The 16402-nt window shown below is 45.3% G+C and overlaps 1 protein-coding gene across 3 annotated transcripts in view; it reads left to right on the top strand.

Annotated features, from left to right (window-relative positions):
• Positions 1–16402, top strand: part of LOC134944673 (dynein axonemal heavy chain 11-like) — a 697358-nt gene that overhangs the window by 86284 nt on the left and 594672 nt on the right. For all 3 annotated transcript variants that reach the window (XM_063933444.1, XM_063933440.1, XM_063933442.1), the window contains one exon: positions 5743–5826. In XM_063933444.1, coding sequence (XP_063789514.1) covers positions 5743–5826 — 84 coding nt within the window. The remainder of the gene's footprint in view (positions 1–5742; positions 5827–16402) is intronic.

The raw sequence follows: 16402 nt of genomic DNA on the forward strand, positions 1-16402 counted from the left end.
TTGCCCGCAACACGGCCAGAGGCCTGCATCCCACAGGTTCCAGCAAAGCAAGTGCTGCCAGAGGCTGCCATCATATATAGGTGGTGCCCTGGTAGGAGCCAAGTGATGGGCCCTCTGTGCTGCCAGGCCGAGACTCCAGTCCTGGCAGTTCACCCCCCCCCCCATGGCAGCCCTGGACCCAGCAGTCTGCTGCTCTCTGTTCAGCAGTGTGACAAAGTGCAGTAGGAGGTAGGTCCATAGCAGCTGCACCCCCTGCACCTATGGTAGTTACACCACTGTCATAGACTTATTGTATTATTTTATTTGATATGCATCAAAATGGACTTCACCCAAGAGTTCTTATGGAGCTTATCTCAGAGCTAGCAAGACCTTTATATTTGATTTTCTATGATTCAATTATATCAGGCATTATACCGAAGAACTGGCATATAGCAGAGGTAGTCCCAATATTTAAAACGGGAATTAAAACTAATCCCGGTAACTATAGACTGGTAAGTTTGACATCTATAGTGTGGAAAATATTGGAAGGTATAATAAGGGATAGCATACAAGAGTACTTCCAAGGTTATTAATAGGAATCAGCATGGTTTTGTGAGGGACAGGTCATATCAAACTAACTTCAGAGACGTGCTACCAAATTGATTAAGGGGATGGAGACGCTAGAATATGAGGAAAGGCTTGCTAGGCTAGGCATGTTTACACTGGTAAAAAGGAGATTAAGAGGGGACATGATTAACATTTACAAATATATAAGGGGTCAATACACAGAGCTAGCGGGGGAATTGTTTTTGGTAAGATCATCACAAAGGACACGTGGACACCCTCTTAGGTTAGAGGAGAGGAGATTTCGCACACAGAGACTGAAAGGTTTCTTCACAGTAAGGACAATACATATTTGGAATTCCCTGCCTGAGAGAGTAGTAATGGCGGACTCGGTCATTACTTTTAAGAATGGGCTAGATAAATTCCTAATGGATAAGGATATACAGGGTTATGGTGGGTAAATCATGCATTATAGTATGAAAATAAAAATATATAAAATAAATAAAGAAAAAAAGAAATGGATAAAAAGGCTAAACATTTACCACAGTTAAATTAGTCTTAAAAATATTATAGTGTAGGACATCATTAGCAGGTTGAACTCGATGGACAAAGTGTCTTTTTTCAACCTTAGAAACTATGTTACTATGTTATGCTCCTTGGTACTAAGAACAATCAGGCAGCCTATAAATTAAATGGGGAAAATGTAGGGGAATCGGTAGTTGATAAAGATTTGGGGGTGCTCATTGATAATAGACTTAGTAGCAGTTCTCATTGTCAAAGTGCAGCAACAAAAGCAAATAAGGTGTTGGCATGCATAAAACAGGGAATTGAGACAAGGGATGAGAGTGTAATCCTGCCACTGTACAAATCATTGGTGCGGCCAGAGCCGGCCCTAGCCAATTTGATGCCCTAGGCAAAATTTTGTCTGGTGCCCCCTAGCTCCGCCGCTAGTTCTGCATCTGTACCTGCAACGCTCATGTAGTGGGGCCCACCGGGGGGTTACCCTGTGGGCCAGTTCAACTCTGCACAATGCCACACAGTAATGACCATAATACATATAATTCCACACAGTAAAGGAACCTTACACATATGCCCCACATTAGTAATGCCCATAATACACATAATGCCACACAGTAATGCACCTTACACATATGCCCCACATTAGTAATGCCCATAATACACATATACTGCCACAGATACTGCCACACTTGCTGGTTATACAAAAAGATCAGTATCAAACATGTAGAAACTGTCCATTCTCTTCACTATTCAGTGTGTTTGCTGGTGTCTGTTACTCCCGTTAACTGCATGCCCTTTACTTTATACTGTGGGAGCTAAATGCTCTGCCCTCCAGTCTGATGTGTCCGAAAGTCACGCTGCACTGATGCTTCATATAGAAAAGCACAACGCAACTTACTGACCACGTTACAGTGCTGGGTGGCAGGGGAATTTTTACGGTATGGACTGACTAGGAAATAAAGTGTGGGGAGAACACTGCCCATGTTATGTCCCTGCAGACACCTGGGGTTTGCACAGGGATAAGGGACACACACAGGATGGCAGGGTCCCCCTCCCCCATGTGCACAAGCAGTATAGGTGATGTCAGGTTTCTGTGAAGCAGTCTTCCAAAATACACATGTGTTATCATAAGAAGCCATCCAGTAATAACCTTATATAGTCAGTAAAAATGTCACAGGTCCAGGAATTGCATTTACTGGGCTTCTGCTGTCTGTCTGAGGTCTCACAAGTCAGGGGCATTCAAGCATGTCAGAGGAAGTTTAAGGCACAGTGTGCATTTTTTTTGACAAATGTAAACAGCAGTGTATACAAGTACTGATTGAATACATTTGGAAAGTAACAGTTAGTTTGCGGACTGTCCCTCTCAGCATGAGATGCTGCAGGGACATGCTTGGATGCCCCTAGACATGCTTGAATGCCCTAGGCAAATGCCTATCCTGCCTATAGCTAAGGCCGGCTCTGGGTACGGCCACACCTGGAATATTGTGTACAGTTCTGGGCACCGCACTATAAAAAAAGATATCCTGGAACTTGAAAGAGTTTAGAGGCGAGCCACCAAACTGATCAAGGGGTTTAAGGCACTGGATTATGAAGAAAGGCTTACTAGGAAGATATGTTTACACTCGAAAAGAGGCTGCTGAGAGGGGACATTATTAATATTTACAAATACATAAACGGTCAATACAAGGATCTATCAGGCAATTTGTTTATCTAAAAATCGCTACACAGGACACGTGGACACCCTCTGAGATTAGAAGAGAGAAAATTTCATATACAACGAAGGAAAGGGTACTTCACAGTAAGCAGGGCCAAAACTAGGATTTCTGACACCCGGGGCAAAGCGGTAAATCAGCCCCCCCCCCCGCAGACACAAACACAAAATAAATAAATACATTTTAGAAATATATATATGTGTATATATGTATGTGTGTGTGTATATATATATATATATATTTAGGAAGGCGTTCAGCAGTCCAGGTTTGACATGCAGTATAAAGGTGCCCGTTGCCATTCAAAGCATTGTAATGCTGGATATAGATAGAGGGACAGACTGCACTCTTAGGACTTTACCATATAATCAACCTCTTTGGAAACAAAAAACAAAAAAAATATATATATATATATATATATATATACATATACTGTTTCCAAAATTGTGAGTCCACATTTTTTGGCCAAAAGGCAGAGCAGCATTCACTCCCCCCTCCTCCTCCTTCTATTCTATCAGTGCAGTGTACAGGCTTAGTCTAGTGTTGCCCCAGTGCTGCCCAAGCACTAACCGACTTTTATTGTTGTGTGCGCTGGGGTTCCTTTCTGGTCGCTGGACTCCCGCCTCCGTCCTCTCTCCAAGCCTCTCAATGGTTGCGTGTGATGTCACACGCGCAATGCTCCAGCCGCAACCCAAAAGCGCTGAGATCCTCTGCTGCCGGCACCCGACAGCAGGTCACAGGCTGTCAGCGGGAGCCAGCAGACGCCAGTGGGAGCAATGGCAGCTATGTGCAGCAACAAAACCTGCCTCCCTAGCACCCCCTATGTCCCAGAACCCGGGGCACGTGACCCCCTAGCGCCCCCCTCCCCCCCCCCCTAGTTACGGCCAAGCAGTAAGGGCAGTAAAAATTTGGAATTCTCTTCCAGAGAGGGTAGTAATGGTGGACTCAGTAAATATGTTTAAAATGGATTAGATAAATTCCTAGCTGAAAGAAATATCCAAGGATATAGCATTCAAAGGAAGAGAATTTTAGAAAGAGCATGAATTACAGTTGTTATTTAGTCTTAAAAACATAACTTCATCTGGGTGTTATCAGCCGCAGCGCGGGTCGTGGAGGGGGTAAGGTCCCGGTCATTGCCAAGCGGCAGGGATGCTGCACTTCCTCCGTCAGCCGGTGCTTCCAGGTCCTGCCTTGCGCCTAGCAATGCTGCCATAGGGGGGACTGGTAGCCAACAAAGGGCCTAGCAACCGGGAAGCTAGAGGCAGGCAGCGTTCTCGGTTGCTGGGTAACTAGTCGGGTCGTGTCTTGTGGACAAGCAGCAGCAGCACAACTGCACGTCCTTCATTAATATCTATTACTGGGTTCTGATTTGTGCAGCACCATTTTCTGTTCCCTTCCTGACCTCTCCCAAATCATTGTGATAATTCCTTCTTCAGTGTGAACCTGTGTGCTCATAGGATATCCTGTCAGCCTGTGTTGTGCCCGTGACCTGGAGACCTTGTTTGATTTCTTACCTGACCAGATCCAGCCAGCCTTGTGTTCAGGTTTTTGTGGAGTTTTCACACAAACATTGCTTTGCCTGCATTTCTGTATTTATGCTTTGCCTGCATTTCTGTATTTAACATCTTTCAGCATTGTTGCTCTCACAGTTTAGTTGCTTATAACATCTTAGAGCATTGTTGCTTTCACAATCACTCGTGTATTTAGTGTCATTGCTTTTAACACTCTGTGCAATTTGATATGTGTAATTTATTTGTGTTTTGAGCTCTCTCCTCATTCTGTGCATTTGTTCCTATGTTGGGATTTCGGCAGCCGCGCCGCACATAACCTGTTCATTGTCCTTCTGTAGTTTCTCCCATTAGTAGTCTCGCAGGTCTTAGTTAGCTTTCCCCTTACTCACTCGCAGTCTCAGTTGGTGCCTTGTTACCTCATAAGACCTGGGGGCATCGGAGTCTGGGCGGACCTAATTTGCTCATTCAAACGCAGCTGCTATAGGGGAAGACTAGCTCTGCATGCACCAACCGACCACTGGGACGAGTAATGGAGTCAGGGGTAGAGTAGGAGTTGCTACGGTCATTCATACTAGCCGCAGCTTCACTCGTGAGTACTGGAACTCCCCAATTGCCACCCACTCCCCTGAGTTCCAGGTACTCAGTTCATAACACTGGGTCACTATGGTTAAACTATATTTACATACAGATTAGTAATAATTATAATACAGGTTGAACTCGATGGACATTTTGTCTTTTTTCAACCTTATTAACTACTATCACCTGGTAATCTATTTGAGATGCATTACCTGTACACCAATAACTTTGACCTAAACCTTGTTGGGTCAAACCTGCATCAGTGTGTACACTATATTTGTTTTTTGTTTTCCGTATATGTTGTTTGGATGTGTCTTGGCTTGAAACTGACTTGGTTACTCATTTTAATTTCTACTTATAAAAGTTTTAATGACCTTGATAGATTGAGTGCCCCAATAAAAAAGTACCTTGTCTTTTTGTGTTCTAGATGAATCAAATATTTGTAATCGCTCTGTGATGTGTTTTTTTTTAATTTGCTTCAAAATTAGATTGTAATTTATCATTTTTGTTTTAATTTTGGTTGATGTACTAAATAATATAAACTACAGTAATAAATAATTTAAAAAATGCCTATTACCCGATATTATACAGAATATTGGTGCTGTAAGCGCACAGAGATATATGCAACTGGCAGAAGTGCAGTCTTTAAATGTATCACATATGTTAAGTTGTTATGTTAAAAAATGTATTTTGAAACTAAAATGTCTGAGGTACCAACTACTGATTGACTGGAAGACTTCAAAGAGAATAGAAATGTATCGATATGGTTAAATGAATGCTTTAACACAGCTTGATTTTAGGTAATCAGTGAGTATAGTGCATTTCATGGCACTATGACATTTACCAGTTGGCTTATAAAGTGATTTGTGTTTTTTTTTTATTAGACGAGCATCAGAGACTGGATGAAAACACCATGGAAACAGATTAATGTAGAGCAAATGGACATGGAACTGAGAAGATTTGCAAAGGTAAAGAAAGATTTACCATTATCTACATTACCTGCAGCGAGGTTTATAAGAATGAGTGTGACCTGCTGAGTACAACTTGTGTTGAAGACTCAGTGGATGTTATGTTGAAAACAGAACCGTTTGTAGAAATTTTTTTTTACAGGTATGTCTCTCTAGGTTTTAATGGACTCTGTATAATAATCGTCTAAGGTCGGTACCATCTCTAACATGAATGTGCAGGTGGAGTCTTGGCGCGCTTCACCCCTCGTACAGCTCTCACCCCTAGCCTAACCAGAGAGGAGGACCCACTGGCCTGCAAGGAATATGGAAACTATGGGGGTGGGGAAATGGTGGGACCAGTGCTGGATTAATGGCATAATGTTTGGGGTAGGCTCCCTGGGGCCCCTATGCACAATGGGCCCCCACATACAGATGTCCGACCAACCAATTACCGAGAACAGGTCTCCAGTGGGGACAGGGTGCCGTGGGTCGGGGTGAGGTACTAATTACCCGGGCTTGTTGGAGGGGTCTGGGACTGCTCCCCTTCTCAACTTACCTGTCAGCTGCATGGAGGTAGGTCTCCAGGGAGGCTGCTGCTGCTGACTGGAGCAACATTCTTCTCTTCCTGCACCTACATGAAGTCTGGAGGATGGGGGGAGGATCACACTGATTGCACCCCCCGGTGAGGAGCAGGAAAGGGAAGACTGATACATGCAGCCCACTCTGAGCCCAGTGGTAGGTTGGCTGATTTCTGGGGAGAGGCCAGCCACTGTGGAGCAATCAATGTGAGATGGCCCCGATACGTTTGGTCCCCTGGCTAGGTCATTTGCTTCAGTTGTTTGAAGTGAAAATAATATCTCAAAGACATTAGGAGGACCACTACATGTGGTACAGCTGTCAACAGACCATCCAAGGTCATCCGGCTGCCGGCCTCTTCATCATCACAGGCCCCAACTATAACAAGAGATCCCAAAATTACAAATACAAGGCCAATTATACATTCATTATAAATATTACCAATTAGTTTAAGTTGACATAAATAGATATTTTAGCCATGCACCCCAAATGATTATAAAGCAACAAAGTTCATCCAGTATCTATGACTTAGCACTGAAATTACATTTTTCCTGAAGAAATATTATATTTGCGTATCACTAAATAAAGTAATTAATGAATTAAACAGATAGTAAGCCGTTCCAAAAATTACAACCAGAGCACTGGCTCAATGATCCCTTACGGTATGCGGTTAGATCCTAGAAAAAGTAAAAGCCTCCATAGGGGCACTTTTCTATAAGGGATCCCTGTGAGAACAATAAGCACAGGTTCAAAGGGAATGCTTCGTGGACAGCAGAGGTTACAGTTTCAAAATGCAGTGACTTTTACCAACAAATTGTATCAATGAGCTTACAGTAAATTCACACCCTTCTGTCACCTTCTACGCAGTGTGATTCTTCACTGACTACTGATTTCTTCAGTACAAGATGGAAAATTAAATCAGATTCTAGGGGTTTCTTAACTACTTGACTGACAATTTTTTTCCCTAAAAACTGGTCAGAAATTGTCAGGTAATTTTTTTAAATTTATTTAATAAAGTTTAAAATGTATTTTGAAAGATATAGTGTATTTAAATATTTTATTTAAAAAAAAATACCTACATAGGGAGTGCACCCCACCCCTATAGGCCCTATTGTAAAATACTCCCCCCCCCCCCAGTAGAAATAGCCCCTCCCCACATCGGCAGAATAATCCCCAGCATTACCACCCCCTGCACCTACTGGATATAGATCCTGCCACTATATACTGTAGTTATTTTATTTATATATATATATATATATATATATATATATCCTGATGGCTTTTCCCCTGACGAAGGTGCTGCTGCACCGAAACAGCTGTAGGAGATGCCACTTGTCATGATGCATTGAACTGTTAAGTATCACTTCACATCTTCATTGCTGCTTATGCCAACGTTTGCACGATGCACTTTTTTGAAGAAAAGCAAATGGATTAAATTAAATTGAACTTTGCTGCTACTTGAGGTGTGCTGGTCTATGTGGATTTTCTACATATTTTGATATATATACATATATATATATATATATATATACACACAGTATATATATATATATATACAGTATACATTTGCTTTACATATATATTCCGCCCCCCCCGCCTCCTCCAGTCAAATAAACTGTGGGGCATCATCCACCCCCAGCGCCAGAAGATGCCCCATATTAGCCCCCCCTCCACACCTTTGTGGTAGCCCCTCCCCTCACCTTATTGCAGAGCACAGAGGAGTATTGGTGACAGGGGGACTAATCTGATCATCACTTCCCCCTGCTGCAGCTGATACATACGTAGAGATCAGCATAGATGTGCTGGGGAAAAAACTATGTTCTCCTCCTAGCACATTTGGTTCCAGCACATGCGCCCCGGAATCCCGCTTGCAAGGCATTCTTGGACGCAATTTCGGGAGTGATGTCGGCGGTAGGGAGTGATGTCGGCGAGGAGGCCACTGCAGCAGGAGGAAGTCTACTCTGCACTTGTACAGTAAGTATTTCCTCCATACAGAGGGGGATACAGCAGGGCAGCACCATCGTATGTGATAAGACCAAACTAGATAACGCACTACTGGCTGCAGATGTCTCACATACTATTATGCCAGGCAAGTGGTTAAAAGCATTTACGGAAGGGGTATCTGCTTATCATTTGGTTGCAGAACCTTTTTATCACTGCATTTTTTTATAAGCCCACTTATGCTACAATTGGGACACATTTGATGCAGGAAACTAGGGAGGCCAATCCCGGCCCATTTTTTCAATCCCGAGTATTGGGATTGAAAAATGGTCAATCCCGGAATTACCCGGATACCCAGGATTGGCTTTTCCCTATGTGGCCGCGCCGGCCGCCCCGCACACATAACTTCCCATATCTCACAGGTGGGAAACATCATCTTCTCTCCCCTGGCGGCGGTCAGCGGCAAGTGACGTTGCAGTGTGACCTCTTACTGCACATCACGCTGCGCTGGGGAGCCGGGAGGAGGAAGCCAGACAGCATCTGAGCATCCTGAGGATCCTGAGGATTCTCAGTGCTGATCCCTCAATCCCCAGGATTGGAGCTTTCAATCCTGGGATTGAATCCCGGCCGTTTTGGGGCCTAAATCCCGGGATTGTCCTCCCTACAGGAAACACATACACATTCATATATGCACAAATATCATTCTAATGCCCCACCCACCTTTTCAAGCACTCTGCAATTCAGCCTCAGTTTAATCCTTCCAGTATTCAAATTCTCTGCACTTATCTCATCATCTAACCTTACAACATGCCAATTTCTCCGATCCTCTAACACACTGCATGCCTACTCATCACATCATCATCATCATCATCACCATCATCTTCCTATTTATCCATGGCACATTCCCATGCTCCTTTAAACATGTTCATCCCAATGATCCTAAATAACCATCTTTCAACCCAGTCTCACTCTTCTACTACCACCCAACTTCGATCCTTCCTCTTGCCTCCAAAATACTTGAGTGATTTATATACACTTATCTCACGTTCTCTCCATTCTCAACTCTGGATTCCCAACATTGCACAAAGGCTGCAATCACAAAAGGACGTATAATCTTTTTACAGCAAAGTCTAATCATCACTTTCCCATACTTATCCTCCTGGACCTCCCTGATGTTTTCAACACTGATGATCACCCTCTTCTGCACACTCTACCCTCCAAATGGACTTTGTGACACTGTTCTTTTCTTTTCACTTCCTATATATTGAACTGTTCCTTCAGTGTCCCTACTTCTGGCACATTTACCTATCTGTTGGCCCCCATAAGGTTCTATTCTCTGCCTTCTGTTTTTCTCACTCTACACCTCTTCTCTAAATTCCTCATTTGGCCTCCACTTCTTTGCTGATGGCACCTAAATCTGCCTCTTCTCTGATGACCTCTTTCCTTCAATACAATTGTTGTTTAACTATTGTCTCTCTGCTATTGCCATATGAATATTCTAATGTTACATAATGTCAACATTTCCAACGCAAAGCCTGTTATCTTCCCTTCTCCCAGGGTCATTGGCGTATCTATAATGGGTGCAAGGTGTGCGGTGTAAAGGCCCCCCGGGTCCAAGGGGCCCACACCACACACCCTGCACCCATTTAATTATACTTGCATGTGCAGTAGAGATGTCCCAGGGAATTAGGTACAAGCACCAAGCACCATGTTCTACAGCCAGAGTCTACATCGCTGCGGCCATTGCAAGAGAGAAGGGGGCTCGCACAGAGCCTGCACACGCGCTCTCTCCTCTCTTAATCCCCTTACTAGCGTTTCTATAATGGGAACGGTGTGTGCGGTGCACATGTGACGCTGAGTACAGAGGGGCCCACACCACACACGGCACCCATTTCTTTAATACTCACCTCTCCGGAGTCACTGGAAAAATGGTATGGTGGCCATTTCCCCGGCGTTTTGCGTATGTGCACTAGAGAAATCATCAGGAAAATGGCTGTTCCACCATTTTTCTGGAGATCTGTGCGTGCATTACAATCTCAGCCCCTAGTGCGCAGACTTTAATGCGCATCTGGCTAAAGAGGAGGAGGCCTGGATAAAGGAGGCTGCATACGGGCCTCCTTCTCTCCTAAAACAATATTATCCAGCATTCCATTCACCCACCTATCCGTGCTTCCAGGGGCGGATTAACCATAGGGCTCACCACGGAGATTCCTGGTAGGCCAACATGGCTACTCAGTACGTTATACCTCTTATGCTGCCCATATCAGGCCACTTCTACAAAATTTTACAGGGACACTTTTAGTGCCCAATCCGCCCCTGGTCTCAGACACAACTGCAGGAAAAGATGCAATGAAGGCTGCAATTGCGTACAATCAGGTCCTATGAGGCGTGATCCCAGCCCCCTCAACAGACCCAACCCCCTAATCAGACAGCACCCCCATTAGGGCTGCTTCCATCATTTTCCCAGGATGCTTTTCCATTCAAGTCCGCCCTTGCTTGCTTCAATTCATCATAAATGCCACTGTATCTTCCTCTCTCATTGCTCCACTATTGTAGCACTACTTTGGTGAAGGAAAAGAGATGTGCTGCAGGCTAGTTATTAATCTTATTATGGCAAAACATATTTTAATATAAAGAATCCAGAATATTTTCTCTTTAAATCAATGCTCTGTCATAATGACACTTCGCTCTTTTTAAAAAGTGATTCAAAGAAGTACCACTTAAGAATTATGTGAAAGGATCCACTTATATAATCCTTCTGCTAATTGCTTGGTAATTATTTGCAGCTTTTTAAGTTCAGGTGACAAAATGGAAAGAATGTGCGGTTAGTGTTAACATGTATTGTGTAACCTGAGAACATTGGGGGTAATTCCAAGTTGATCGCAGCAGGAAATTTTTTAGCAGTTGGGCAAAACCATGTGCACTGCAGGGGAGGCAGATTTAACATGTGCAGAGAGAGTTACATTTGGGTGTGGTGTGTTCAATCTGCAATCTAATTTGCAGTGTAAAAATAGAGCAGCCAGTATTTACCCTGCACAGAAATAAAATAACCCACCCAAATCTAACTCTATCTCCCCTGCAGTGCACATAGTTTTGCCCAACTGCTAAAAAATTTCCTGCTGCGATCAACTTGGAATTACCCCCATTGATTCCTCCAATTGTAGTAGGCTGTTCACATGATAGTTAACGCACATTAATTTGCTATTGCTGTTGTTCAATGATTACATTAACAATTATTTAGAAAATATCAATAGATGTCATTGCTGCGTACACTGATAAAAAAAAAAACCTTTCGATAATTGTTGATTGGTAATTTTTCCACATAGCTTATAGCAGTTTTCCATACTATCGGGTTAATTTGCTAAAGGTTGGTTTTGGTTCTAATTCAAAACCGTCTGTCAAAGACGGATATCGTTGTTGTTTTTGTGTCTAAAAAATGGCTATTTATCATCCGCCGGGTTTCAATTGAAGCTGAAAAGTCAGTCATTTTTTTGCAGCTCTAAATGCCGTCACTTTTGATCTTTCAGTTCAAAAGTTACGGCAAATAGAAAGTCAAAATTATGGCAAACCCATCCAAACAGAAGCACTGCACGGATGACTTATACCGCTTTTCCACAGCAGTCACAGGTCTGACCCGAGATTTGGAACACAGGGGGAGATGTATTATAACGGCACAGATCGTGCTGCTATAGCACTTCCGGATTCACCTCATTACCAAGGTAAAGCAGGAAGGAACATCCTTAAACATCTTGTCTGCCGAAGCAGAGGAGTGAAACCTCCCACCTCCGGCAATCCCCACTAAAGAGCACAGCGCATCAGCTTAGTGCTGATGCCTTTTGTCTCCCTGCCCGGCCAGCTCCAGTGCGCATGTGTGTGATCTCACTACTCACGCGAGATCTCACATGCAGCCCCGACCCGGCAGCAACCACAGCCAGGGACAGGGATGTCCCCGCTGTGGAGATAGGCCATCAGTACCTGCAGCTGTCGAAATCAATAGATAGCAAAAGATAGCAGCGCCGTTAATGACAGGGGCACATAACGCCCGTCACCAGGCACTAATTTATGGGGGAAGCGGTATCAACGCACATAATGTGCACTGATACCACTTAGGGGGACATTTACTAAGCAGTGATAAGAGCGGAGAAGTGAGCCAGTGGAGAAATTGCCCCATCAACCAATCAGCAGCTCTGTATCATTTTATAGTATGCTAATTATAGATGTTACTTCAGTGCTGATTGGTTGCCATGGGCAACGTCTCCACTGGCTCACTTCTCCGCTCTTATCACTGCTTAATAAATGTCCCCCTTAGTCCCCATAATGCAGTTTCATATATCTACCCCACAGTGCCAAACTGGGTCATACCCTAGAAGCTCCATGTCCACAGTGGCGCTGATACTGGTTATTCCCAGATCGACGCTGTTCACATTGCACACGGATGCAGTGCCGGCGCTTTGAGATGACGTCATTGTGGTATCCCTGTCCCAGCAGGGATCCCTGCAAGATTGCCCTAGAGACATCAGAGATTCCCTCAGACTATTCAAGATCCTGACAACACAGGGTTAATGGAACAAGAGGGGCACTAGGACACAGGGAAGGCAGACTCAGCTCTGAAGCGGGAAGGGAAAAGCCCGCTATTTTGATAAACCCCTGACCTGTGTGAGAAGTGAGCTGAGGAGTTGCAACATCACATGAGTGCAGAGGAGGAAACAGGAGCTGCAGTGTGGAGAGCATGTAGGAGGGCCAGTGTGTGGACACATGTGGCGCGGAGCAGGAGTGACGCAGAGGCGGTGTTCCCAGAGCATGACAAGGGGTCAGAGCTGAGTGCGGAAACGCATAGCGCCCACACTAGTGTGACCCAGGTTTAGAGACAGCCGGGCAGCGATAGCTTCCACAGAGGCCTACTACGCACAGGCAGCTGCCGAGCGGGCGAGATTACAGTGACCAAGGGAACTGTGTGTCAGGGATCACAACATCCAGCTGGAGCTGGCAACTCGGGAAGGTACTGGGCATTAGCACTGTCACCACAGAACTGAGCCAGGGACACTGGGCATCAGCATTGTCACCACAGAACTGAGCCAGGGCTATTACAAAGACACATGTCTCCCCTTCTGCCCTTCCATATCTCATATTAACACTGGGTTACCTGCCCAAAGGCAAATTCTGCTACCCAGCAACGGTGAATGGGACAGTGACTGTGGGTGTAAACCCTATTCACAGAAATAGAGACTAAAATCCCTGTGCACAGGTTGGGTTTTGTTTACCACACACTTGCAAGTGTTAGTAATAAAAGGTATACCATTGCTAGTCTAAAATAGTGATTGGGACATACCAGTATTAATCGCACTGTTGTGATATGTTATATAAGCTATAGATAAAGTAACTCACTGTTGATGAGACCACTGTACTGAAAGTGTTGTGTTTGTTATAAGCGCAGAAGCATTATTGAGGTGACCTGTTTATTAACCAGATGTCTGACAGCATAGAGAAATTCAGGGGTTCTCGCCCCAGTGACATAGTACACATGCAAATTGTAACAATTGTGGAATAATAAAAGACCCTGATTGCATAGCCCTATTGTTACTTGCTCCTTGAGTCCCCAGCAGGTGTCTCTGAACTGCCGGATAACAAGAACTGGGGTATTCCCCGCACTGATAAGGTAATCGCACTCACACTCAGGCCGGGTGTGTCACATCTCTTTTGGCGTTTACGAACGGGATCCGGAGCCCAGTTCAAAGAAGTAACCCAGGAAAACAGTAATGGAACAACAACAACAACCACAGGCCGGGGATGGAGCACCAATAGGTGGAGCACCAATAGAACAGAGGGGAGAACAACAAGAGCCACCTGCTATGGCAGCAGCCATGTCGATCACGCTCCCATACTACTTTGGAGCGCCATGGCTACCTACCTACAGCGGAGATACTAACATGCCACAAGGAACCACATTCGTCGAATTCAAAACTAAACTGAAGTCGATGTTCCGGTTATACTCATTACAGGAACAGCAGAAAGTGGAGATCCTGATAGGTCAGCTAACGGGGTCTGCCTTCCGCGAAGTGATATCATGGCCCCAGACAGGGCGGGTGCTAGGGTGTTCGGCGCCATCCTGCAAAATATAAATTTGTGCCCTCCCATACTTTACATGCAGGGCCGGGGGGTTACCATGGCCTCTTGGGCCTCTGAGCTGCTGAAGATCCGTGCAAGCCTATGGATGTGAACTCTCTGCCCACACACTCTGTGCAGCGCTAGTTACGGCTCTGCAGACAGACAGTGCTGTAACTAGACATTTTACCGCTGTGTTCAAGAGAGGGTATCGCCCCCCCCCGTATGTAAAATAGGGGCAGTGCGTGCCGCAGGAGCGTGCAAAAAATATAGGGGCGTGGCTTCATGGGGAAGGGGTGTGGCCACAAGATAATACCAATTCATATTACATATTATAGTAGTCTCCATTATTCAAACTACGCCGCACAGTAGCGCCCCTACACCAGGTAGAGCCCCTTTTACACATTACGGCCGACAGATTCCCCTTTTTACACATTACGGCAGACAATGTCCCCCTTTTTACACATTATGGCAGACAGCGTCCCCTCTTTACACATTACGGCGGACAGAGTCCCCTTTGTACACATTACGGCAGACAACGTCCCTTTTTTACACATTACGGCGGACAGCATCCCCTTTTTACACATTACGGCAGACAGCATCCCCCTTTTTACACATTACGGCAGACAGCGTCCCCTTTTAACACATTATGGCAGACAGCGTCCCCTTTTTACACATTATGGCGGACAGCGTCCCCCTTTTTACACATTATGGCAGCCAGCGCCCCCCTTTTTACACATTACGGCAGCCAGCGTCCCCTTTTTACACATTACGGCGGACAGAGTCCCCTTTTTACACATAATGGCGGACAGCGCCCCCTTTTTACACATTACAGCAGCCAGCGTCCCCCTTTTTACACATTACGACAGATAGCGTCCCCCTTTTTACACATTACGGCAGATAGCGTCCACTTTTTAAATACAAACACACACATACATATATACACACACACACACACACACACACACACACACACACACACACACACACACACTTTATCTCTCACACTCTTTTTACATCCCCTTGCCACAATCTTGCTGGCCAGATCTTCCACAGTCTGCTAGCCTGGTCCGTGTAGCTCCGCCCCCTTGGTCCATGTAGCTCCTCCCCCTTGGTCCGTGTAGCTCCGCCCCCTTTTGTCAGCACGAAAACTGACACTCCTCTCACTGTCACAGGGGACAGAGGAGAAGGAGTCATGCTGCCGGCACTGCTGCGGCTGCCTGTCAGTGTGACAGGGCAGGCGCAGCAGCCAGCAGCAGGTGGGACAGGACGGCGCTTCAGCAGGGATGCAGAGCAGTGAAGGCGCCTCTCCTGCCCGGCGCCTACCTGCACTGCATCCCTTTGCTGAGCGGGTAGCGCCGGGCCTGGCCCCAGACAATAAGAAGGACGTGAAACAAATATTGAAAAGACTATCTACCACCTTTGAGACAAGGGTGGTCATTGCGAGTTGTTCGCTCGTTGCCGATTTTTGCTATGCTGCAATTTGCTGCTAAATGCACATGCGCATGGTACGCAGCACGCATGCGCTTAGTTATTTAACTAAAAACTTAGTAGATTTACACAAGCTGGAGCGACGTTTTTTCCTCGGTCGAGTGATCGTAGTGTGATTGACAAAAAGTGGGTGTTTCTGGGCGGAAACTGGCAGTTTTCAGGGAGTGTGCTAAAAAACGCAGGCGTTCCAGGTAAAAACGCAGGAGTGGCTGGAGAAACGGGGGAGTGGCTGGCCGAACGCAGGGCGTGTTTGTGACGTCAAACCAGGAACTAAACGGACTGGGGTGATCGCAATCTAGGAGTAGGTCTGGAGCTACTCAGAAACTGCAAGGAATTATTTAGTAGCAGTTCTGCTAATCTTTCGTTCGCTATTCTGCTAAGCTAAGATACACTCCCAGAGGGCGGCGGCCTAGCGTGTGCAATGCTGCTTAAAGCAGCTAGCGAGTGAACAACTCGGAATGAGGGCCAAAGTCCCACCCAGAATTAA

Source organism: Pseudophryne corroboree, chromosome 7 (genome assembly GCF_028390025.1).
Source record: "Pseudophryne corroboree isolate aPseCor3 chromosome 7, aPseCor3.hap2, whole genome shotgun sequence".
Classification (NCBI taxonomy): domain Eukaryota; kingdom Metazoa; phylum Chordata; class Amphibia; order Anura; family Myobatrachidae; genus Pseudophryne; species Pseudophryne corroboree.